This window comes from Pieris rapae, chromosome 4, assembly GCF_905147795.1.
Source record: "Pieris rapae chromosome 4, ilPieRapa1.1, whole genome shotgun sequence".
NCBI lineage: Eukaryota > Metazoa > Arthropoda > Insecta > Lepidoptera > Pieridae > Pieris > Pieris rapae.
The window spans coordinates 5,961,534-5,988,198 of NC_059512.1; the positions used below are offsets into that span (position 1 = coordinate 5,961,534).

Below are 26,665 nucleotides of genomic sequence, written 5' to 3' on the forward strand. Positions count from 1 at the left end.
GTTTGTTGTATTCTTCTTTTCACTTCTAGTTCGTTATTTTTCGGATGAAAACTAATTTGCTTACCTAGATAGATGTATGAATCTGTATATTCGAGTGCCACATTATCTATTGTTAATATTCTTCTCCGCCGATTTGTCATTGCCATAGTCTTAGCGAGATTCATTTTCAGACCCACCTTGATACTAGCCGAATGTAAAGTTTCTATCATTTGTTGTAACTGGGTGCTGGATTCTGATAACAGCACTAGGTCATCTGCGAATCTTAAGTGACTTATGTATTTGTCTTTTATATATAGGCCTGACTTACTCCAATCTATCTTCCTGAAGATGGCCTCCAGAATTGCTATGAATATTATTGGAGATAAGGGGTCGCCTTGCCGTACGCCTCTTTCTATAGTAAAACTTGGTCCTAGAGATTCTAGCTTAATTTTGCCCGTGTTGTTTTTGTATACGCTCTTTATGACTTGTATGTATACGTCTTCAACTCCCTGCTGTTTTAGGCTTTCCCATATACTTACATGTGTTACTGTATCGAATGCTTTTTGATAGTCAATAAACGCTATGTATAGCGGTCTTTGTTGTTCTTGGTACTTTTCGATGATTTGTTCAAGTGTGTGTATATGGTCCACAGTTGAGAAACCTTTCCTGAAGCCTGCTTGCTCTATTGGTTGTTTTAATTCCAATGTGCTGCTGATTCTTTTATTTATAATGGCTGAGAAGAGTTTGTAGAGGCTCGGGAGTAAGCTTATTGGTCTGTAGTTGCCAATATCTTTCGGATCACCCTTTTTATAGATGAGTATGATGTCCGATTCAGACCATTGTATGGGCGTTTTAGTCTTTTGCAGTATTAAGTTAAATAGTTCCGCTAGTGGTCCAGCTAATGTTTTGTGTGCTAGTCTTAATACTTCATTTGTTATGTTGTTTCACTTCAAAAGTAAAAAATCTTATCACCACCTGTCAAAGAGGACTGGAACGCAGCATGCTTAAACTAAAGAAATCAGACAAAATACGACACACAATAATAAGATCAAAAACCAAAGCTACAGACGCACTGAAATACGCACAAAAACTTAAATGGAGATGGGCTGGCCATGTCGCGAGGCTTAAAGACCGAAGATGGACCACAGAAGTGACCTTTTGGAATGGACCTCAAGGTAAAAGAAATCGAGGAAGACCACATACTCGTTGGGATGATGAGATCAAAAAAGTAGCCAGCCCAAACTGGAAACAGACTGCACAGGACAGATACAAATGGGCATCTTTGGAGGAGGCCTTCACCCAATAATGGGGTTCCTACAAATTATATTATTTAAGTATACTAAAATCTAACCAAGCCAGCTAATAATACAATAAAATAATGTAATAGTAAATATTATCTAGTAGTAAATAGGATATATATAGTAGCAAATATTATATAAGTAGTATAATAATAACAATAAATAAAATAAGATGGTATTAATTTTAATTAGATAAGTAAGCGTTTGGAGATGGGCCAATGTAAATAGTTATATTTGTAGGAAATAAAAAGGCTTTTTTATTTTATTTTATTTTATTTATTTTTATTTATTTATGACTTACTAATTTATCGAGTGTTTCAGATTGTAATAGTGCCTTCAATATCTATTAATAATTTAATTGCTTGTGCTGTAAAGTAATGACATTGCATTTATCATATTCTGACCAATGACCAGATATAGATGTTACTTGTATAGATTTTGGAGGCCTTAACCGTGTTTAGATACACACGTTTGATAGAAATAGGCTATCGAACAGTTTTCGTTTGAAGTTGACAAAACAAAGTACCAATTAAGGCAAAAAAACATTGAGCGTTGGGGCAGTATTGCGCTATAATAGACTCCCACAAAATATAAAAAGTGCCGACACCCTAGAAATATTTAAATTAAGATTAAAAGACCATCTATTGAGTGATCCAAATCTACGGAAAAGAAAGTTCATCTAAGTTCTACCAATTTTTTTTAAAATTGTAATGTTAGCTTATAAGTGTTCTCATGTAAGTGACTAATGTCTATTATGAGAATAAATGTCTTTTTTATCCCTGCTAAATATGTTGCTACTGATATATCCTTTGATTAAATTTTGTGATTAATCAATTGTCGTTATATTTTGTTTTATTATAATATAGTACTAGCTGCCCGTCCTGGCTTCGCACGCACGGGCTTTAATCTTTTCAAACATTTTTTGGAGATATGTTCTTTAATATTGTGGAACATTTGTTTTTCTTTCGCAGCGAATGTGATGAATATTATATAGGCATTTTTTTTCACTTAAGTAACATTATTGTAGTTTTACATATTTTTTTTCTTGCTCTTATTTAATCGGTGATAATGTAACATTGGTGAACGAATTTTAAATCGGTCCAGTACTTTTTGAGCCATTTCGTTACAAACATACATACATCATACTCATATAAATCTTTCCTTATAATATTAGTATAGACAGAAGAGTCATGAGTTGTCTAAAATTTCAGGTTCTGCAGCAATCATGGGAATAAATGTCCTCGACCGGGTTCTGCGCCGGCGGAGTTACTTTGCGTCGCGGAAGCCATGATGCCGCGTCTCATACTGCGTCTCCTACAACACTTCAGGGAGAATAGTGATGGTGGCAGTTCAGACAATTATCGTGTTGCGGTACAGGAGTGCGAGGGCTACGTACAGATGTTGATGGAGTTCAATAATATGGGTGACCTTATGCGATCCGCTATGACGAAGGCGCTCATCAACCCACAGGTATTCATACCTATTTGTCTTAACAAAATTACAAGTGTTACTGAGTTCAGATAGTAAACAAGTCGTACGCTTTATTAAAGACTAACTGTGACAGATAAAACTTATAAAATAACTTTGCAAATCAATCAACTATCTATTGATATTGGTTGGTGAGGAGATGTAGCGAAGATAGATATTTAAAATCACCTTTAAAGTTCTATACTTTAAAGGTAATTTTTAATATCTATTGGTTTCACAGAGAGAATTGTATTATGTCTATCTATCAATTTATAATTTAAGTATCTTCAAAAGGACGTTGACTTAAAAAATTATATTAAACTATCCCTTTCTCGCATGCATATTCATACTTCACTCTTCTGTAAATCGAAATCAAAGCTCGCTCGTCGTGAATGAAGCGAAGTTAGCAGATAGTGAGCTGTGTGAAGTGAGCAAAGAAACAAAATATTGTTTGGAATACAAATATCTTGTATATTGCGACGGCCTTAATTTTTCTTACACAAATATCTTGGCCACTAAGCCGAGCATCAATCTATTCAATACGACTGGGCGTATATGCAACTTGATAAGCATAATATATGCCAGTGTCTTCATATTTAAAAAAAATATATTAATTATACAGTATTTGGCCTTTGACCGAGGGCTTATGGGGTAATTAATCTATCAAGGATTCATAATTTTCTTGTCATGGGTCAGTGGCAAATTAGGTAGTTTTCGATTTTTTAACCTTGGTTAATTCTATTTCTAGATGTATCGCAACCTCGTGGAAGGTCCTTTTCCAGAGACAGAGTATGGACGCTACATGGCAGACTCAAATCGCATGTACGAACGGGCCTTAGAGAGCTTTCCTGCCCCAGATCCGCCTGACGAGTATGTATCATTTTTATTTACTATATGGTAAAATTGAATTATTAACGTTTAATAATAAAAAATCCGTGGAATTGAATGGAAATGGAATTTACAATCCAATATGCCAGTGGCGTGGCTACCTTGGGTGGCTCCCGGTGTGGAAGTTGGTGGTGTCACCCCCATCGAAAGTAAAAAGCAATAAATTTTATATGATAAAGGACATGGATCATTTATTAACTGATCGCGAGTATGGGAGGGGGAATCCCCCACGACAGCATCAGGCTCTTTTGCGTGAATCCCCGAATTCTACATAGAGCTGAGCTAGTGCTAGTGGAGGAATCCCTGAAAAAGAAATGTATACTAGTGATTTTTTTTTGTTTGTACATTGTTCTTACAAAGAGACCGGGTGGGTTTCACCCCAATAAAGGTGACCCACCCCCGTTTGCTACGCCACTGCCTGTTTGAAGTAAATTTTACGAGTTGTATTTGGCATATGTTAATTTTCAATAAATTAGTAATTAACTAGGTGTGAAATTAATCTAATGAAATTTAATTACAGATTTCGACATTTACCAGCACTGGCGCCGCGACTTCAGCACAAAACGTTACTAGAAGAATTTATATTTTGGACATTTAAGTACGAGTTCCCACAGAATGTGGTCTGTCTGCTGCTTAACATGCTGCCCGACCAGGATTATAAGGTACATACAATATTGTGATAGCTATCATACATACCTAAGATCATATCTTTCACCGTTAATACTAGTAGAAATTGCAAGATATTAAAGTGAATGTATGCGAAAAATTAACATAAAAAATGATCACGGATAAATATAACTCTACATATGTATTCGCAGGAAAACTTGACGCGTACGTTTGTGCTGCATTACGCCCGCATTCCACTAGTGCTAGAGGGTGCTGCGGATCCCGATACGCTATCCAACCGCGTGGTCCACATGTCCGTGCAGTTGTTCTCCAACGAGGCGCTGGCGCTCCACTGTGTCCACCAGCTGCACCTGCTGCACGTGATGGTGCTGTCGCTGCGTCTGATGATGGGTCGGATCCTGGTGCGCAACTCGCTGCACGAGCCGGCCGCCAACCGCCACCGGGTCATCGACTGCACCGAGCGCCTCATGAAAGAGCACTGCTATTGGCCGCTCGTGTCCGACTTCAACAACGTGCTGTCGCACCGCTCCGTGGCTTTGCTGTTCCTGCAGGACGACGCGCTGGTCGACATGTGGTTCGACTTCCTCGCCACGCTGCAGGGCATGAACGTGAACGTCCGCGAAACTATGGGCCACATTGAGTTCGAACCGTCCTCGTATTACGCGGCCTTCTCGTGCGAGCTGGAGGCGGCCGCCTACCCCATGTGGAGCGTGGTGTCGCACCTGCATGCGCCCGAGCATGCACCTCTGGCCGCGCGCATAGTACGGGCGGCCCTCACGCACCTGGGCTCCTGGTTGACGGCCGTCGGTGTCTCGGCGTCGAGGCCTCCCGCGCCCAGGGCTCACGCCCTGCACGCCTCCTTCCACTTCCCGCTGCATCGCTACCTCGCCGCTTTCCTCTGCGCCGCCGTCCGCGAGATGCGAGTGCGCGCCGCCGATCTGCTGCCGCCAGCTGACCAGCTCGCCCTGCTAGCACACCACCCACTAAGAGTGCAGGTCAGTGTTCTTAAGCAATTCTTACCTTTTTATGGACAAGTGCGTCCCGCTAGGCATAGGTTTTCTAATTCGTATCACAAGTCAAACTCTTGTGCGGTGTCGAATATATCAAACTTTCTATAGATAAAATGGGTTTAAAGCCCTTGAAACGATTTAAAATTGTTTAATGTTATAGAATCCATAGACTTAGAAAGTTTTCGTCAATGTCGATATAATAGGATTAAATCACCCTTATAATCATAAACGGACGCGGTCGATAAACAAAAATACAATTTGCTCTTGTCAATAAATATTCCAGTAAGGACAGTGAATAATAGCTTAATATAATATATCTTTTGTGAAAAACCTTTCAATAATATAATAAGTATATTTTAAAAAATTGTCCGTGCAGTCCTTTCGCGCGGAAGTAGTGAATCTTCGTGTGGAAATGAAAATTTCAAACACTCACTCTCGCTCTGTCTCTTTCTATTTCCCCCTTCCTACACTCCTCACTCATTGACTAAAGCTCCTGGCTTTAAACATTTGGAGGTTGCATTAGGAGTTTCACTTCTAAAACAATATCACACACGTATTTCTATGCCAAATCTTGAACTTGGGTAACACTCGGCTTTTGAACGAATTTAAATATAGCCTACACTAAATTATGTTCACATTCGTTCTGATGAAATAAAATAACCAAAATAAGACTAACTTACAAACGTTTATTAAATCGAAGTTAATTTACATTGAGTATATTATACGCTACATTAGACTAGTAAGCCGAGACGGGCATGAAGTCGGGTGACTCCCCTTCGTCAGAGTCTGGTGGCAGCTCGGCCTTGACGTGCCGCGAGTAGTCGTACGTAAACAGTTTGGGGGCGATGAACCCGCCCGAGCCGCTGGTGCCACGGTGTATCATTCCGGCTCCGCTTATTAACGACGCACCTGCACCAAAAATTACAATCACTCGTCCGTTTATGAAATTAGTGATTAAATAGTCGAAAAGAAAAATACCTTTCAAGGGCTCCACCGGCTGTATGTCTATGAATGGAACCGTACTTTGAGCTGCGTCTGCGTCGAAATCACTGTTCGTGAATTCAATGTATTGGTCATGTTTAGAGTCCACGGGCAACGGACTGTTGCTGTAGATCGGGATGTCTGGATTTATCAGGCGCAATTGGGATCTGTAAATAGTTAAATGATTGTTTTTCAAGTAACAGTTTCATTAATTACGTCATTTAATTTACAATTGTTTAGTCTTATTTCAATTACATATATGAAATGTGGCTTGCATTTCATATATCTAATTGTAATATGGGGTATGGCATGTAAAAACATAATTTCTAACTTACAAACACGACAAAATAAATTAATAAAAGCATTATCTAGTTAAATTTTTTTTAACGTCGAATAATAAAATCTACCAAGAAACCAAAATTATGACGATTAAACAACTATATGTTTGTAGCACCTGTATCTTAATTTAAAAAATTTAAATAACTCTCCATGGTAGCTTATCATTAAAAAAATCAAATTCACTACTACACGCAATACTCGTCGAGCGAGTTTGCTTATCTTGCCGAAGCCGCTTACTAATTATTTAAAGAAATCTATTAGGTATGAATTATTGTATTGTTTATATATGTGTGCAATTATTTAATCAATTACCATCTCAAATTTCGCAATATTGTAGTGTTTGACAAATTCAAAAGTTAAAAAAAAAAGATGCATGTGAGAATGAACACAGTTGACTAAAATTAAGACGGCTTATGGCGACGTGTATCTCGCTCGTATATATACATTTTAATATTAAGTTTCTTTAAAATATTTTTTTGTAATGAGAAATAAAGTTTTTTAAATATTAAACAAAACACTATACAGTCAAATGTTATGATCGTGGATACTTGCCTAGGACGTTCTGTTCCGTCTGTGTTATCATTGCTGATCCACTGACTTCGTTCGGGTGACAGTCGGCCCGTTGTATAATTAAATGGCGTCGAGCGAATCTCAAAGTGCAAGTGAGCTCCAATCATACGGAATCTGAAAAATCAAAGTGTTGAAAAATTCGTTAGCGAGAATTTATATGGCTCCTTTGCTGGTGAACAATGAAATATTTTACCTGACACCAGTCATAATATGCCCGAACGGTGAATCCAGTTCGTCCAGATCGACTGCGCGACGTTCATAGCTTAGTGTGTGGTAGTCGACATTCTCCCTGACGTCGGGGTCGTTGACATCGAACTTATTGAACGGAACCCAGCCACCGGGCGTAACCGCTCCACGCTCTCCCAGTCGGCCCTCACTAACCTGCAGATGGAAGACCCGCCCGTGCTTTATCAACCGAAGTCCCGTCACCACTCTGTAAATTAAACTCGCTGTAATTACTGTTTTTTCTCGGAAATAACGTAAACGGACACCCGCGCACCAATGCTGTTATCCACAAAGATTTCCCAGAACGAAGTAATGTTAAAATCTAGAAGAAATAAGCGTGTTAAAGCGACCCAATATGAAACGATTAAAGCCTTATTAACTCCTACGACCCATTCGAATTTGTAGCAACTGACTTGTTTAAATCGATGTTAGATGTCGCTTCGCGCATACTGAACGTGCGTTCAGCAATTGACACCTCGTCTTCGCAAAGGCAGAAACAGTAGGAGCAGTGGAATGGTATCCTCCACCATGAGTCAACCTTTGAAATAAAACAAATATTATTTTTTATCTCTTCGATTCTAGCACTGTATATAACGAGTGCCAATTTTCATGCCCCAACCGAGTATGGAATTTCTTGGGTGTGCGAGTGTCCCAATATAAATGGGACTAACTTATTATTTTTGACGTCGGAGGTGGCATCCCACAGACTGAAGTAGCGGTCTGACTTAGGGCCCGGCTCGTCGCAAAGGCACATGCAGTAAGAGCAGTGCCAAAAAAGCCAGCGCCACCACGAATCCACCTGAGAACACTCCAGTTAGCTCTTACATGTCATTACGTCATCGCCTCATTATGCGATTCTATGTATATATAAGTTATACCTAAACTATGTTTGTGTGTCATCTGCCCTTGTAGGTTTCCTATTCGGATAACATAATATATAAACAACAATTATGAAACAACTTAAATTAGTTCATTATACATTTCGTACCTTAGTTGTTCCTCTCTTACAATATCCCATTCGGCCCAGTTTGCGTTCGTTTTCGAATTCTATCCATTCATAACGTCTTGTGCTTGTTGAAGCCTGAAACGAAATTATCTTATGTAGGTATACGTTTTAAGATATATAACGCAAAGATGTATCGTATTGCGCAAAAGTCACATACCGCCGGACAGACCCACATATCGGAGTCGACATATTGGCAGTTGATTATACGTCCCTTGCAGGTGGGCTGATTAGCACAATACATGTCCTTGAAACAGCCGTAGTTTTTAGCGAGTGTGTAGTAGGCACAGTTTTCTTTGCACGTCATATCCGGGTTCATGTCCACCTCGTTTTCTATGTATCCTTGTAGTAGCCGCGTAACTTCCTCGTATGTTTCTCCTGGAATTAAACAATTTTACTGGACAGTAGCAATATTATAATCTATCTAAAGATGTGTGTGTGTGTGATCTAAATGAATTGTAGGTGTTTATTACCTTTCACGTGTTGTGGTGGGTCGCAACGGTAAAGGTCTCGTTGTGCCATAGCGAGCGCTGCTTTTGCTGCAGTTGCCGTGCGGGCTGTCCTCTCCGTATACCTTTCTCTTGTTAAACTCGCTTCTTGAGTAAAGTTGCCTGAAATTGCATTACCAATTCTTTACTATTCATCAATTGGAATAATAAGTTTTGCTATGCGTGTCACAAATAGTTGGAGTAATAAATGATCTGGATGCTTTTTTAACTAAGCTGATGCCCAAAACTATTCAACATAATTAGCTCCCATAACACGTATGTCTCCCATACAGAACTTTACCGGCCATATTAATAGTTTCATATCATTCATATGCCCTTGAACTAAACATCCTCATCATTTATTACTCCAACTAATTGTGTAGAGAAATTGCTTGCGTTGATTAACTGAAATAACAATGAAGAAGATTTCTTTAATTCAATTGACCCAATTAACGGATGTTTTATTAATAAAGAACGAAATTAAAATAATTGCTGTTCCTTCTCAACACTCGTTCCAAAAATATTTGGATATGACTAACAAATGTCGTGTTATTATCTCAAAAGAACTGTGTCATTGAACTTAATTTTTTCATTCGATCATGCCTACTAAACTGTACTTCGTGTACTCATTTCATAAAATTGTATTTTCATACTGTGATAACGTGAGAATTCGCAAAACGTATTATAGAAATATTGTTTATAGTTTCGTCCTACCTCCTTAAAAATGTTTTCATTTTTCAGTAGTTCTTATATCGTTTGAAATATTTCGATTAATTAAAAAAAAAGAAATGCGTAGATAAAGATGTTTATAGTAAAATGAGATCAAATGAATAGGCTTCCGCGAATCAAATTGCACGTACGAGTTGCACAACCTTGACAACGCAACGACCCGACGTTAAATACCTAGCGACTTTATATTTACTAGACTTTATATCGCCATTTATAAACGCTAATGCGATCACAGTTCTAAATAAAAAATGTATATTACAAATGAATGCCTTAAGATTCTTTGTACAATTTGTTGAGTCACGAGTAGGTAGGATTGTTATTCTACGTTTGTAGAAAAAACGACACTAACAATAGACAAAACTAAAATGTTGACTATAGCTAATTTCAGGGTGTCGGTTTACTGTGATAACCGCCCGCACATCATAAAAAATACCAATAATTCAAAAAATGTGAACATACCTTTGCCGTAAATCCTTAGTAGCATCCAAGAAAACTGCATCATAGCGTAACCCTTGATCTCAGTAAGTGCTATGGTGTTGTACATGTCATAAATTAATTGATGAGGGGAAAGCTGGAGTTCGCAGACCTCCGGGTGTCTGTCCTGAAACGAAATATAGATTTATAGATTCAAGTTTAACAATATGGAGAGTACGTTCAAACTCATAATAATAAAACCTTATCAAAACAAACAAATGAAATTAAGTTATTTTATAACGATTATAATTACAAAGGTTTTAACTAATTTTTAATTAAAAAGATTAGTTTCGACATTATTAATTGACGATTAGACAATAAGGTTTATTTCTAGAAGCAATTAAGCCCTTAAAATAGGGATATTTAACTTATGAATAGTATGATTGATGATTTTAACTAAGTCGTAAATATGTTATGGCCTCGTATTAAATCGGCCAATATCGGATGACATCAAAACAAGTCCTCGTTACTTGGTAACATAACACGTATCAAGTGTTGTATTAATTCGTATGCCATTTGTCAACGGATGTTAGTGTGGGAAAATTGTCGAATATGCAATGAGACCCTTTTTTATAATAAAACCGGATTATTTTTTCTTAAGCTTTTGTTTTTCACAAGGAAATATTATTTCATGTATCACTATTAAATTATGTACCTAATGGTTCATATCAAACTGTCTCTAATAAGGCAACAAAGATTACAAATGAAATACATAATTAGTTATTATTCGGGAGGATATAGTAATTGAATGTTATTAAAGATATTGTGTAGTAAGCTATGTAATCTGTAATTACATTATGTGTAAGATACGTAGGTATAGACGGTTCTTTGTTTATGTATAGTAATCACGACACCGAAGTCTTATTATGTTTTTTATATAATTTTACATGAAAAATACAAGGAGTTTACTAAAATTGATATATAAATTGTTATTTAATAATATATGCTGCAGAACTAATTATTAGTACGTGCGTCAATTTTGTTTATCAAGTCGCCTTGACAAATTTCGCTACCAACTGATTGACATAATTACAGTCTTTATTACCCAATACCGGAGTCTATACAGCAATACTCAACACTAGGTCACTGACATTTTAATATTTCTGCGAATTACGCTTTTGTTTTTGTTAACTCGTCGCTAAATTATGCTAATTATCGTCACATAATAACACAAAATGTATAATATCGTCAGAAATTTAACTACACTTTATGTATTGTTATACTTCTGCTGATTTGATGTACCTGCAATACAGAGCGAAACATGTCGCCATGTTCTAGCAAATCATGCAACTTGCGTACGGCCTGCGCCACGGAGGCACTAGGATCCATTAGAACGCTCTCTGCTAGATCCAGCCACTCACGGCTCGGTGCCGCCACCATCCCGGGCTTTACTTGCCGATGGACAAAGTCCAAGAAACTCTTGTAAAACCCGTCGATGATCTGCAGCCTCTCCACGGTCTTGATCCACAACCATGAGTCCAGTGGCGGACGTGGAGTCCGGGGCACGGATGCGATATCCTCATCGAAGCTCACGAAAGCCTTTGTTAGTTCAATATCCCCAGCCACGCCGCCCTGCGTCCACTCAGGATCCGTGACGTTCTTCCATAATTGCGACTCGAGAATTAAAAACTTATATCGTATAAAATCAACGGCTGTGGGATCACCTGCACTGGCGAAAGCCAGCAGCGCGAACAATGCCGCGCACTTCATTGTATAACGAACGTGTTATGGCCGCGGTTTGAGACGCACTGACGGGCGGCCGAGTGGGGACAGCCGGTTACGAGTGGGGTTCTGCGTTAGTGATGTACAAATACTTATTATCGATGTAATGATCATACCTTAATTAAATATTAAAATCGTGGCTGTTACATTATTAATGCAAAAGTGTGAAACATAACTTTAGCATAACTAGTAAACAAAATTAATACTTGTTAAATCATAATGTGTTTTTGTAAAAAACTCCTTTAAATATAACATTGACGGGATTCTGCTATTGACAACAAAAATTCATAAATTAAATTAAGATCCCGTCTTAATGGAAACAACTAATCGATATCGATACTTCAGTCCCCTACCTCGGCACGCTCCGTGTAATAATATGGTTAGTGCGCACCCTGCAAGTTGCGACATCTGGCACCTTTATGCTTATAGAAATAAGTGTGTTATTGCAACAACAACACCAAGTCGAATATTGTAGATTATTGTTTGTTCGTCGACTCAGCTGACGCCCGCAGGATGAAAAGCGTACAAAGATGTATTCGTTGCTATTGTTCGATTATTGTAGTATGGGTCGGCACGTACTAAATCTTGCTCATTAATTTGTTGTCCTTTATGACAAATTCTAGCGCGCCAACATATTAATCTAAATATCTATCTTCAGCACCCATATCTGATATATATCTAAAAATGATGGATAGAATTGTGTTTTGTATTTTATGTCGATTCGGGTTACGAAAAGTGCATCATTGATTGATTTAAATTAAAGTTTCCTCTCCCACATCGCGCCGAAGGGATCACCCCTCGCTTACTTTATAAATTTCATACCGCGTCGTAAAATTAATGATTTTATATATCTTTTATTGAGAAGACACTCCGTAATGGTAATCAGTCGTATTAGAGTATACGGATAATTAATTCAAAAATAGGAATGTGGTTAATAATTTTATACAAATTTACTTTATATTAACGTACAGTTGGCTGGGATTTAGAAAAATATCGGTTGGAAATAATTTTACGTCCACGATGTTGATTTCATCAATTTAAATAAATATAGATTATAAGTCTTAAAATTTTATCAATGTTTTGTTATCACATTGAACCCCTTGATTTACTGCATCTGTAGGTCTTATAGATACGATTCCTGTATGATCGTGCACGTCAAATTGTATATGTTGTTGTTAGCAATTTACTTAGTATTGTCTTTTATTAACATAACTTTTACACATTTAAAGAAAAACACTTTAATTATAAGTTTAAATACAATAATACATAACTATAATCCGTTAAAAAGAGCAATTTACTTGCCTAAAAATACTGCTACGCGATGTATTTATTGTTTATTTATTACTTTATATTAAAGTCACAACCGATTAATCGAATAATTAGAGATATAATAATAACAATTATTATAATTAATTAGCATCGTTTTTTATAGTTTTCCATGTAGCTATTAAGAATATGAAGCTTATTCATAATAATTATCACTTATACAAACTTGTTGAATGCAGATTGTTTAACGGAAATATCAGCGGAATAAATAAATACGTTGTACAATATGAATGTACGCTGTGTTGACCTTCTGAGAATCATGCCCTATCTCTATACGTTATACCTATTTGATTTGCGATTCATTCGATTTATTAAAATGTCTTATTTGCGCGACTTTTGTTTTATTTTGGTTAAGATTCAGAGTCGAGGCTTAGCATGATGTTCAGAAACGAGACTTGGCACCTGACTCCCATATCTTAAGTGTTGGATTTTGATTAACGGGAGAAGTTGCTGTCTCGTCAGCAAGGGTTTTGTTTATCAAAATCGTACTTGACATACAGTTCGCGCGAAGTGTAACACCATACATGTAATAAGATATTAATTAATCTTTGGAAATAAACCAATCAGAGAATAAAGGCGTAACTGGATTTCGCAATTCTTAGTAGCTTTGACAGAAAGTTAATAAACATTGTTGTTGTTCACGAGTTTTGATAGGCATATATGTAATAAGTTCAAAAGCAGAAAGGCTTGTTTGTTTAAGGAAATAAAATTTGTAACAAGCATATATAATAAATATATGTTATTTAACATTTTAAAGTATACGTAAAACGCTAATGGATAACACGAATATTATAATTACTGGGAACTATTCGCGATTTATTTACTTATAGCTCAATTTACTTGTGTGTGTCCTGTTGTCGAGCAAACACACACTTTGATCGGAAGTATATTATTCCAGTGACTCATAATAACGGTTGCTGCAGCCAATGATCCCCATTTGTCTAACAAAGGTCATAATATATATACAAAGTTAAATTTCTTTAATCTTTACGAGTCATGATAATCGGAACTAAGAATATAAAATAGCTTTTAGAATTCACTTTTAAAGTACCCAGTTTTTATAAGAAATACTTGTGATAAGCTTGAAGAATAGTCATGGACTGTTCTTATAAATGGTGAACTTTAATCTATTAAAAATGTTGATGAATGAAGTACCCCGTTGTAAATTAATTGAGTCATTGAGTTTATTAACCTTTCTTGTTATGTTATTATCGAGGGTTTATCTTTATAAACGTTACTTAAAATATAGTGATGAATATTTTTTTGAGTAAAAGTTACAGTTTAATGATCATGAAGTTTAGGTATGTACATGATTTCCAAGAACGGAAATGCAAATGATCTACCACAATTGGCGGAATGCGATGAATGGCTGTTTTGGAATGTGATGTTTATTGGAAAAGTAGTCGACACATTTCATATACTTTTTAAACTTATTGTGTTGAAATGGCCTTACGTATGACGTCATCAGTATAACTTGAATGAACTGTAACGGTCCGGTGGCCTCCAAAGAGGTTACCTTCAGTTTATAATACACGAATTTGTTTAGGCCAGGCACGATTTCACAAACGGTACAGACCTGTAAGTCGCTCACAATGAGGTCGAGCAAACTATGGCCGAGTAGGTGGGCATGTGGTGGTACGACCAATGCATGTACCCGCTCTAGAAGGCCGGGTAAGGCGCCACGGTCGTGTGACACACACCAGCTCGCGAACTCCTCCAATGTGCGCCGCTCTAACTCGCGTTGCAATCGAACGTATTCACGCATTTGTCGATCGGCCGAGTCCACTCGGCTCAGCAGATCTGACATCTCGTTCAGTTTAAGTTCCAAGCGGGGGCCACGTCCTATATTCTTCTCTAGCAGCATCGCCACCACGCGGCTTTTCTCAATACCTACCTCCAACTTTTGTATCGCTCGCGTTATGTACGACAAACGTGAAAAAAGTTGCCTTTCTCTTTTATGAATGAACGGTAGCTCTACACCTTGGGAAGCGTTAAAAGGTTTGCCAATAATATCCCACGAGTTTAACACTTCCTCGCCGATGTGTTTACTGAGAAGCAGCACATCGACGGCTTCGTCTACGAAAGCGTGCGTGGTCGCGAGTGCGGCGAGCGCCAACATAGCGCGCACGTGAGCGGTCATGATGACAGCCGGGCTGCCACTGGCCCCCGCTCGACGCCTTTGCATGGGGTGAACATCTTACAACTTTCGATTGCCACCCGCGCGTCAAAAAATTATTTACCAAAACATTGCAATCATCAAAGTTTAAGCCTAAACAACTATTTTAGAATGCACATGAGTACTGTAAGTAGTTAGTACTAGAAGCGAGACCGGATGTTAAACATATCACGATTATGTAACGGAGCGGCGCAATGTTGTGTAACCGATATAATATGTTTAAGTTGAAAAATAATAGTACAATTATTTACAATTACTTGAAATTATTAAGTGTTAAGAATTATATAAAAATCATACTATACTAGCGGACCCGAAAGACGTGCTGTACACACATCTTAAATAAAATAAATCATATCATTGTTATTATATGATTTGATATTATATCTATAACATTTGCTTTTCAACAAAATGGGCCAGTTTGTTATACACACGTACTTATTTTATATATTTTTCCCTAAGAAATGTAAAATTATATGAATGGGACAACACTAAACCAACAGACACTAATAATGGAATATAAAAAAACGTTTCGTATCTTTTATTGACATGTGATACGGGACACAAACAGCCCTTTGTTCCCGCTTAATTGTATTTATTTTACTTCATTTAAACCTTACTTTGATTCAAGTGTATACAAATAAAAATGTCGCGTGAAATTTGTAATTTAGAAATCAACAATAGTTGTTATTTGTAGTAATTATAACTAATTATAGCAAGTTCAATCCTTGAATAACTTATTAAACCGCCCGGAAATATTAGTGTTTAAAATACAATTATGTTATAGCAGCAGCTTTGATTATTAAGCCTACCCTCCCATGATCTATTTATTGTTATCAATATTGGAGCAGAAATTTAAAAGAGCAGTGTTTGGCTTTAGCGTTCGACTTACTGCCCTGAGATCGAGCGTTCGAAATTCGAATCGTTGTGTATCGATTTTTCTTTCTTCCTTTCTAAGAATTCTACGATAAATGTCGCGTAAAGAGGCTACCTACGTGTCTAAAAATGATGAAAGAAAAGTATGCAATCTGTATCTTTATACAGTTATAGAACCTGTCAATTAATTCGACATAGATAATACTCAGTTCTCAAATATTTGGGATATCTTAGCATTACTATATCTTCTGAAAGTAGATTCTCACAGCTGAATCGTTTGCTAATACGAGAGTCAGTTCAACTGAATCTATCACTTCTGCGTGCAGTTACATGGTCTGACGTTGAGGCAGAATACGAAATTCCACCCGTATCATATCCGTCCGTCGTTCCACTGAGCGTTTTTAAGGCATTTTTCATCTCGTTCCACCACTATTTTGAAACAACTTGATGATGTTTTTCGAACCAATTCGACTTAGCGTACGATAAAGGCTCGCAACTCACGAGCCCTCCGTCACTGTAAATGTCCATGGGCTATGGTCCATATCACTTAACATTAGACAAGCCTCCTGCCCGTTTGCACCCTGCACTGCTAAATGAAGTGATTAATGAGCACCGGCCCATCAATATTTTACTGACATCTCGTTCAGATTCATCACGACCTATATTCTTCGCTAAAGGCATCGCCATCACATTGACTTGAGAAATGTAAATACAGTGTCCAATATATGAACGTTTTTTTTACTGCGTCATTTTTTTTACCTTTGTGGTAAAAAAAAATGGCACAAACTTGGCACAAACACATGTCAACATTAACTTACATACGAAAATATAAAAAGCGGTGTCGTCCCTAAAACATGTGGACTTTACCAGCGAAATCAGGTAAACACAATAAACAGTGTTAATACAAAAACAACCATAAATTTAAAAATAAAAGCTATAAAGAATTAAACTACTAAAACCAAGAAAAGAAATTATCGGTTTTGTATCCTAAAAAAAAATACGTTTATTTTGGAACATAGGATCATGATGGTATCACTTATTGTACTCTTACCTAATTGTATTCTTACCTGAGGCCAGCGAACCATGAAAAATGTCAAAATTTTGTGCAATTTCATTATGGTGGCGACATAACCTATTAATTGGTGAGATTATCATATTGAATAATAGAAATGCATCCTACATTTTAAATTAAAATTTATGTAATCTCTTGCAGAGCTTGTTCTACGAGATCCTGGCGGGTGTATGGGTAAGAAATGGACTGCAAATTAAGGGCCAGGCTATGACGTACATCCAGGCAAACTTCTGCAACTCCATGGTTGACATGGACATCTACTGGCTACAAATCTGCGCCGCGCAACTGCCACCTGATCAATTTATTGATATGTGCATTGATACGTAAGTTGCATTATTGTGTACGACTATTTTAACACTGATAGAAAACCTATGAAGCATTTCGATTCTATTGTACAAATATAGTAATTTGTATGAAACAACACTTGTACGGTAAAAAATACTTCGACCGAAAAAGTCGACGGCGTGTGTCAGGCACAGAGGGTATTAGGAAAAACAAATGATCATTTAATATATACAGAAATCTGAGCTCCAAACCTAAAAAGAAGCAGGGTAACTGTTCTTTTATTATTTTAGACAGAAAAAGTTACAAGTTATTTGTTTTGTTCAAAGTACAAATAAATGTCAGAACTTTTAGTACGCTTAGTAAATTTATTTTCTTGTTGGTATAAAAAAATTCTATGGTATCGTGTTCGTCTCAGTGTTCTGTAAATTGTAATACATAAAATTGTTTGCATTGAATAATTCCTTGATGCTACTAGACACTTGCTGATATTATAAACACTTCTCGGTATAACATTGATGATAGATGAAATATGATGTGTCCATTGTAAAATAACGCCTTAAACAGAATTACATATTTAATTATTTAAATAATATACTTTATTATATTCAGTTTAAGTTAATTCTCATTTAAAATAAACATGTCACGACATGAGAAAACATAATATACAATATCAAACACACAAAAAGAAAAAGATCACGCCGCCGTCGTACGAAGTCTATCTACCAAATACTTCGCCGGTGTATTCTAAACGGATCTACACTCTATTGCTATTATTTCTTGTGTTTTAGAAGCCAAGCTGTTGTAAAGAATCGTTTCTATATAAGTTATATTTTTGCGACCGTGGTCGGTTCTGATTTCAGGGTGCTAGTAGGTATTAGTGATACGCTGGCTGCATTTGTTTATCTAAAATACATGCTGTGTACACATGCATAAATATTCAACTGCTAAATATTAATTTAGTGGCAATGTTGGTTTATGGGAGTAAGAGTAGGACAAAGAAAGAGGATTTTAATTTATTTTGTAGAACCTGAAGATGTTTAAGTTTACTAGTTTTTTTTACTATCCCATACTTCTATCAAATATAATAAATGTGATGTTACTAGGTAATTGAATATTGTCATTCGAACTGTTTTTGAAAAGCATCTAGCAACTTTGTGTACCAACAATAGTAGATAATTTCAATAAATAAAATATTCATTAGCTAATTTAAACACGGATCAGTTTTATATACCTAAAATCCTGAGTTTTAATTCCGTTGGTATACAATTTCCCACTGAATTATAAGTCATAAGAATAACGATTTAAAAAATACAACTTTGTATTTTAATAAATAAAGTCCGATATTTTATACTTGTTTATTCTAAAACTTAATTGTGGTTATAATTATAAATTGTCTACAAAGGTTCGGCGTGCGCGAGTGGCTGAGTATGACGCCGTTATCTGGCGCGCAAGCAGGCGAACAGGACGCCATGGTAGAGGGCCTGCTCACCTTCCTCGCAATCCTCGTGAGCTCGCGGACCAATCTCGGACATGACGATGTCCTACAGTCACGCGTCGAGGTGGCAACACTCCTGGCCGCCGGTGATAAGACTCACTCGCAACTGCTGGAATTGATGCCCGAGCGGTCTGGCAATGCGCACACGCAAAACTTTGAAGCTGTTCTGCGTGAGCTGTCAGTTTACCGCGCCCCAGGCCGCGGCTCCGAAAGCCTGGAGCAGGGCCTGTTCGTGCCACGCCCCGTTGTTTGGGAACGGTACTACGACCCGTTGCACGTTTTACGCCGCGCCGTGCATCGCCGTGACTTCCATGCCTCAATGGACCGCTTCGCTGCCTAGTCAGTACATCATTTATTTATTTTTAATATTTTGTAGACATAAAATCATAGCAAACATATTATGTACAAAACATGCTTTCACAACTTATGAAGGATTTTTTTTTTGAATTCTTATAAAACTATTTATTGAAAAGTAACATACTCTGTATGGGCTTATCACAATAACTAAAATCAGTTAATGTTTACACATATTTACTTAAAAAGTTCTCAATATATATAACTTATAATACTAAATGAAATTTCCCTGAACTAGACGCGTTTTATTCAATGAAATTGAATTAAAAAATTATAAGGCGGTCTCGATATTTTCATATTTCAATTTCAGCGTGGCAGAAAAGCGTAAAGCTGAAGGTGATGGTAGTAATAGCAATAGTGGTACTGGTAACTTGTGGCCTCCACTTCGACCGGCACTTCCACCGCCGGACGTCGAACTAAGCGGCGATCCCCGACAGATCTGCGCGTCTGGTAAGTTTAAAAAATTATTCTTTTTACAAGTACATATATAATTATGTTAATTACATATATAATTTCTTAAGTACATATAACTAGAAGTTTACTACGGTGGGGATTTAAATTTCAATTCTACTGTAATCTAGCTGATTTAACAATTCTATTATCTAACATGAAATGTTAAGTATTCTACCTAACTTAGTCAAAGATAGACACTTTTTTTTCAAATAATCAGCTAGCTAATTAAATAATCAAAATTTTTTTTGTTAAATAAAATTTGCTGTCGAAATCAAGCATTCAATCTTATGGCTTACGCAAGTGATTTGTTTCACTATATAAATAAGATTTATTTAATTAAATAAAACAATGTGTAAAGGTGTGCTGCACGCGGCGTTGCTGGCGATACTGCACCGTGGAGTGCGGCGAAGAGACGCCAGCGTAGGTGGCGCCGCCGCACCACCAGACCACGTTCTGGCGTTAGCCGTCTACCTTCTGGCCACGGCAGCTGATTTGCAGCGAGACACGCAGGCTGCAGATGTACGTATACGAGCCCGTTTCGGCGTATTTCTTACGTGACTGTGATGAGTCGATAAGTATAATAAATGAGTTTTTCAATTAGGTACACGACTAACATGATTTTTACACATTTTTTTTATGAGAAAGTGGAATTTCAGGGAAGTCTAATATTTATAGACTAACTTTAAAGACGGTTTCTGAATGATATTTATTTGCAGCGGTCGGTGTGCGTATGCGGTGGTGAAGTACGTCGCGGCGCCAGCGTGTCAGGCGTGCCGTTGCTGTCGGCGTTCCCGGGTGGCACTCTCGCGGACAATGCACGTACACTATTGGCGCACGTACTTCCACTAGATCACGATGACACATTACCGCCACAGCCGTATCACTCTGACAGTACGTACTATACATTTATGTTGTTATGTATAATATATATAAGCAACCCAAACGTAGCACTTTCTTCGCCCAAAGCATTTTCTGCTTCCGAGGCTTTTTCATCTTTAACCACTCCCTTAAAAACAAATTATCAGTAGCATTATAAAAATAACATTACATACATTTATTTAAAATCTCAAACAATATCTTGCAATAACAGTTTAAATATGTATTATGTTGAAGTCATTAAGTAAAATACTATTTACATGTGAAAAGGGAAGAGACTGGCTGCCCACAAAAGTACGGAATCCTAGTGTCGGGGCCAGTGCACTTTACTTTATCTAAATATTCCTGTATATTGTGTTTAATAAAGTTTTTTCTTTCTTTCATAATATAGTTTGATCATTATTAGAACAAATAATATTAATCTGATTAGTTGTATATTGATTTAGTTTGCCCTGTACAATCATTTTCAAAATTATTAGTATTTCAAATACTGCTATGTTATATTGCTATAATTTTGATTATATACAATTTAAAATTTATTGACATAGAAAGAATAAGTTCGAAATATTCACTAAAAATGTCTTCCAGGCGAACCAGAATGGGAAAACAGTGAGGCAGGCGATGGGAGCAGTGAAGCGGACGCGGGGGCAGAGGGCCCCGCTGCTAGTCGCAGCAAACCTGTATCAATGCAGCGACCTTCCACTGCGCTGGCCGTGCCGCAACCTATGGAGGTAAGTTTTTAGAGAGTCTTGACCTCTCCCCCCCCCCCATTAAACGTAAAAGTACTATTTATGTGGTATAAAGAATCGAAAAGTCGAAAATAATATTAAAAATAACGCATAATTAAATCCCCGTCCCGCATCGTAATAGTAATCTGAGGCCTAGATCTAAAACTTCGTAACGCCATTGGTTTTCAAAATGTACCTGAGATTAAAAGTTTAGACCGTAATGAAATACCCTGTCTTTTTTGCAGATGGCAAGAAACGTATCGATTTCAGACGATCAGTCGGACGCGGGAGGGGATGCACCTGAGATCAGAGCTCTTGAGGTTAGTTGCAGAAATTCTGTTTTTCTAAATTAAAATCCTTTAAATAAATTCTGAATAAGGAGTAGTTACATAATTTTTATTACTTAATTGCATAACCAAATAAAGTCCCATCCGGTAATTTTATTTTTTTCCCTGTTTTGGCCCTGGGCCACAATGCACAAACCTTGCGGGCCATGAATAGATAAAAAACCTATGTAAATTATTTTTAATAGATTGCTTAAAATGTTTACCAAATAAATATATTTTAAGATTCTCACGCCCCACATAGATATCTTGATACCATAAACCTTTCTTTATGACTTTATTAATGAAAAACTTAAAGTTTGTGTCGTTCCTTAAGTTTCATAACAGGCGTTAACGCCACGTTTGTCCTTTTTACATGGTATTAAACACCAAAAAATATATGTGTACGCAGAGTGGAGAAACGGGCGCGCTCGTAGTCCAGAGCGTCGAAGTGGCCGGAAGTTCTGCGGATGGCGGAGGGCCTCACGACTTGACGCTGGCACTCACCGCGCCTATTAATTATGACGATGGTATTTGGACTCAATTTTTATACTTACGACTACCAAGTAGTGTTGTAGTAACATTACTTTACTTAGTAAATAGGATTTTATATAAACACTTTTTATAAGTTGCATAGTATTGATTCTCTAAAATATTTGTTTGATTTATCTAGCTAATATTTGGGATTATAACAAATCCCAAATATTCGTAATGTATAATTATTTAACGATTAACGAGAAATTAAATTTTTCTATTTAATTTTTACCCATTGACATTCAGCGTAAAAATATTATTAGATGAAAATAAGTTGCTTATATCCTAGATATAGCAGAGCCAGAATGGGTAGTTGGGAGACGCCGTGCGCTACCCCCTCCACCTGAGGGTGAACTGGACGCAGAAATAGCGGGTGCAGCGGGAATAGTGGGCACCGTAACGGCACATGGGTCTCAAGCAGGCGGGCAAGTGCCCGTTCACGAGTCCATTATTTCTCTCCTGCTCAAACTGCACTCACAACTCTCGGGGCGCCTCGACTCGTTCGCGCTCGATGAGCCGCCGCCCCATACTGATGAGCCTATTGGTGAGTAAACTGATGGCTGGATAAAAATCGTTTTGTTATGACAATCACTACATAGTATAAAACAAAGTCGCTTTATCTGTCCCTATGTCCCTTTGTAGGCTTAAATCTGTGAAACTACGCAAAGGATTTTGATGCGGTTTTTTTTAATAGATAGAGTGATTCAAGAGGAAGGTTTATATGTATAATAACATCCATTAAATAGTGGAGAAGTACTATTATTTTTGAGGTTTCTAATGTGATGTCGTAAATAATTACATTTTTTCCGCTTACATTGCAAACGCAGGCTGAACCCTACGAGTTTTATCAAAATAATGTACTAAGTATTGTTCACAGTTTTTCTGTAGTGTATTTAGTATCAGCATTGCACCTGTGCGAAGCCGGGGCGGGTCGCTAGTAAAATTATATATCCCATCTCTAACTACTGATCTGCATATCTAACCATTAGTTGGAAGTTTTTATTTGACAAAAATAATTGTATTAGCCGAAAAATTTATATATTTTTTTATTTACGCATACCAATCCGCAATACCATTCTTTGGGCAAACTTGACCCGGAGATCTTGAAAGTTTTCTTGTACTTTAATTGACTAGATTTTGATGAAAACTGCAATCTATTTTAATATACATTATATTTACAGGTGATGGTCCACACTTCATCGGGATAGTTCTTCATAAGCTGGCTGCTCTGGATGTAAGGTGTGCGGAAGCCATCCAACAGGTGCGTCGCACCATGTGGCCCAACCAAAGGGAACGGCAGGCCGAGCAGAGAGCCAGGTAACATTGGGCTAAATGATGCCAAATAGTAGCAGTGGCGACGTTTTTATGGATTTTTTTATTTAAAATTTAATGTAGCATTTATTTAACTGATTGGGTTAAAAGAGGGTATCTGGTCCGTCGTCACTGCCAAGGAATGATAAATAATAAAAATAAATTTGATTGATCATATTTCTTCATTGCCAAGAACCGACGAATCAGGCGCAGATACGCCTGATTCGTCGGTTTTATTACAAAGTGTCTTCACCATGCGTGACTCTAGCAAGTGTTGATAATAATTTATGTATAGGGAGCGGCGCGAAAAGGACGAGCGTTCGCGACGTGCTCGTGAGCGACAGGATCAACTTATGCGAGAGTTTGCCCGCAAACAGCAGCAATTCCTGTCCAGCGTGCGCCAGCTCGAAGGAGAGAACATGGAGTGGGAAGAGGAGCTGCTGGCCCGGGACTACGACTGTGTCATCTGCAACACCACCGCTCCCGCTGCGCCCCACGATCCCATCGGATTGGTGGTGTTGCTACAGTCGACGTCGGTTCTCGGTCACAGGCGGCGCGCAGGAACACCCGCCGGTGCGCTGGCGTTGTCTGAAAGCGAACGGGCGCGGCTAGCGGCACAGCAATACGGCACGGCGGCCGCACATCACTACCGGTTGCACGACGACCTGCAGCAGCACTTCGACCACGACTCGTGGGTGCTCAGCGTCAGCGTGGGTTGGGAGGGCGGCGTCGTGGCGCAGTCGTGCGGCCATCACGTGCACCTGCGTTGTCTGCGAGCGTATCTCCGCTCGCTGGCTGCGTCGCAGCGTCCTCCAAACTTGCACGTGGAGCGAGGCGAATTCTTGTGCCCGCTATGTCGACAGCTCGCCAATAGTGTGCTACCACTGGCGCCACCGCCGGAGCGTGCTCCGCGACGCCCTTCTTCGAACGCGTCCCACGCTCAATTGGCTGCCCACGTCCGTGATATGTTAGACCGGGAGATCCGACCTCCCGTCAAGAGCCAGCTGTCGGAGGCGATGGGCAAAGCGATGACCGACATGACAGCGATGGCGGGTGGCAAGCTGAAACAACGCTACGGCTCCTCGCCTGCCGCTATCTTTACCTTTGTGGCATCGCTTGTGCGCACCAACTTGGAGTGCGAACTCGTTCAGCGCAACAACACACTTGTCGCGCAGCCTACCCCACGATACAAGCCTAAAGAGGAGTGCATCGGTAAGATTTTCTTCTATTATTAGTTACGCAACACTATTAGAAATAACTGAGTTTTGAGAGAGTGAATTTTATACGAAATTAATTTTTCATTTACACCGATTCTTAACCTATCATAACTCCGGTTTTTAATTCCGTAGAATTCAGACAGCTATCATTTTTTGACATGTCAGAGGTGGCAAACCTTTTGGCCGGGCATTTTTTCAATTGTAATACGAATCTGAACAACTGAGTCTATACATAAATTATATCTTAGTGAATTTTATTATGTGGGGTGCTCCACATTAAAAGTCTTTTTACGTCGAGGGATTATTTCCCTTTACATCACAACCAGTAAGAAAGGCACAAGTAAAGATGACATTTTTTATAAAGGTTTACTATTACTAAACCTGTAATTAGTAGGCAGCGATGCCAGCTAAATTAATAAAGTTATTTCGATATAAGTGATACTGAAATATTCAGATTTACCTATATGTAGCATTTTATTTTTCATTGCTCTCAAATGGGTCAAATTTCTCTACTCCACGGAATTAAAAATTAGAGTTAAGTTGCGATAAAGATCGAGATTTTTTAAGCAACACAGAATAATTAAATCGTTGATGTATTGCAGTGCCACTGATGTCGGTAGCGGGAGCGCACGCACGTGCTCTAGTAGTGGCAGGTGCGTCGCTGGGAGTGGCTAGCACTTGGCGGGCCCTCGTGCCCGAAGCCGCAGTGGAAACAGTAGGAGCATGTGGCGCCGCTGTCCCTACTGCGGGAGGCACCCGACCCGTTCCACTTCTGCTACGCGACCCTACCGCGTTGCTACTGCACGTGTTATTACTGGCCCCCGATGACCCACCGCACCTGGATATCCAGCATTTCACGTGCATCGTGCGGGCGCTCTACACCCTAACCTACTACCAAGTAGTGAACCAGCTGTGTGCAACGGGTACCTTGACCCCAGCTCAACACTTGCTACCTGAAGGACGCGCGAAAGGATTGCTGGAAGCGGCCCAACTGCTGCTTGCGGCCCGTGCTCCTCAGCACCTGTTGGACGACGATGCAGCACATGCTGAACCGGATGCTACCTTTGACATTGACAAAGCCGAGGAAGAGGTACTTATATATTCTTACCGTGCGTGTCATATGTCATAATTCATAAGTCATATGGCCAAAAATTTTATAAAGGGAAATGACGGTTTTAGTGATTTTTATAACTCTTTTTTTCCTCTATACTGAATCTATATTGTACGTACAGGTACAAGATCTAGTCCTGCCATACTTGCGGATAGTGTCCCTTATCCGCGCGCACGTATACGACTGCGAATTGCCGCTCATCACCAGCGACCGAGACGAGTTTGGTGCGCTTCTGCGGTTCCTGCAATTGGCGGATGGGGCATCGCCCCTGGCGGCTGACGCTCTACCTGGCGGTGCTTCGGCCGCCGCCCGCGCATGGGCGCGACAGTTGGCCACGGCCAGCGCCGGGGGGCAGCTGGCCATCGGTCGTGTGGTACGAGGGCTGCACGCCGTATGGACGGGCCCAGCGCTCCTGAGGTTACCGCGCGAGTACGACCGCCTCTTCACCTACTACCACGAGCGCGTGTGCCTTCAGTGCGGCGCAGTACCCAAGGAGGCCTCCGTGTGCCTCCTTTGTGGCACATTGGTGTGTCTGAAGCAACCTTGTTGCCGCCAGCACCAAGTCGCCGAAGCGGTACAGCACGCCATGGAGTGCGGGGGCGGGACGGGCATATTCCTGGTGGTGACGTCCACTTACATCATCGTGATCCGAGGACGCCGGGCCTGTCTCTGGGGAAGCCTTTACTTAGATGACTACGACGAAGAAGACCGCGATCTTAAGTGAGTTTTTT

General features: G+C 38.9%; 2 protein-coding genes across 4 annotated transcripts in view; one reads left to right on the forward strand and one right to left on the reverse strand.

The window, feature by feature from the left end:
* The window catches only part of LOC111001256 (E3 ubiquitin-protein ligase Ubr3), a 40,756-nt gene that overhangs the window by 11,598 nt on the left and 2,493 nt on the right, over nucleotides 1–26,665 (forward strand). Inside the window, exons 3-19 of the mRNA XM_022271070.2 lie at nucleotides 2,489–2,747; nucleotides 3,493–3,614; nucleotides 4,153–4,294; nucleotides 4,451–5,254; nucleotides 17,389–17,570; nucleotides 18,935–19,366; nucleotides 19,692–19,831; nucleotides 20,193–20,353; nucleotides 20,551–20,725; nucleotides 21,299–21,441; nucleotides 21,684–21,758; nucleotides 22,174–22,291; nucleotides 22,585–22,839; nucleotides 23,477–23,612; nucleotides 23,902–24,818; nucleotides 25,426–25,913; nucleotides 26,056–26,654. Coding sequence (XP_022126762.2) covers nucleotides 2,489–2,747; nucleotides 3,493–3,614; nucleotides 4,153–4,294; nucleotides 4,451–5,254; nucleotides 17,389–17,570; nucleotides 18,935–19,366; nucleotides 19,692–19,831; nucleotides 20,193–20,353; nucleotides 20,551–20,725; nucleotides 21,299–21,441; nucleotides 21,684–21,758; nucleotides 22,174–22,291; nucleotides 22,585–22,839; nucleotides 23,477–23,612; nucleotides 23,902–24,818; nucleotides 25,426–25,913; nucleotides 26,056–26,654 — 5,148 coding nt within the window. The remainder of the gene's footprint in view (nucleotides 1–2,488; nucleotides 2,748–3,492; nucleotides 3,615–4,152; nucleotides 4,295–4,450; nucleotides 5,255–17,388; nucleotides 17,571–18,934; nucleotides 19,367–19,691; nucleotides 19,832–20,192; nucleotides 20,354–20,550; nucleotides 20,726–21,298; nucleotides 21,442–21,683; nucleotides 21,759–22,173; nucleotides 22,292–22,584; nucleotides 22,840–23,476; nucleotides 23,613–23,901; nucleotides 24,819–25,425; nucleotides 25,914–26,055; nucleotides 26,655–26,665) is intronic.
* LOC111001258 lies at nucleotides 5,936–15,285 on the reverse strand. Of its 3 annotated transcripts, none has more exons than XM_022271072.2 (10): nucleotides 14,703–15,285; nucleotides 10,064–10,205; nucleotides 8,861–8,998; nucleotides 8,548–8,765; nucleotides 8,373–8,465; nucleotides 7,798–7,922; nucleotides 7,353–7,592; nucleotides 7,142–7,273; nucleotides 6,248–6,417; nucleotides 5,936–6,178 (listed from the first exon to the last, which is right to left on the reverse strand). In XM_022271072.2, the coding sequence occupies exons 1-10, from the start codon at nucleotides 15,264–15,266 to the stop codon at nucleotides 6,006–6,008; spliced, it is 1,995 nt and encodes a 664-aa protein (XP_022126764.2). In that variant the 5' UTR covers nucleotides 15,267–15,285; the 3' UTR covers nucleotides 5,936–6,005. The 3 variants fall into 3 exon arrangements, with proteins under 3 accessions (XP_022126764.2, XP_022126763.2, XP_022126765.2); XM_022271071.2 differs by lacking the exon at nucleotides 7,798–7,922 and adding an exon at nucleotides 8,056–8,183; XM_022271073.2 differs by lacking the exons at nucleotides 7,798–7,922; nucleotides 14,703–15,285 and adding exons at nucleotides 8,056–8,183; nucleotides 11,321–11,849.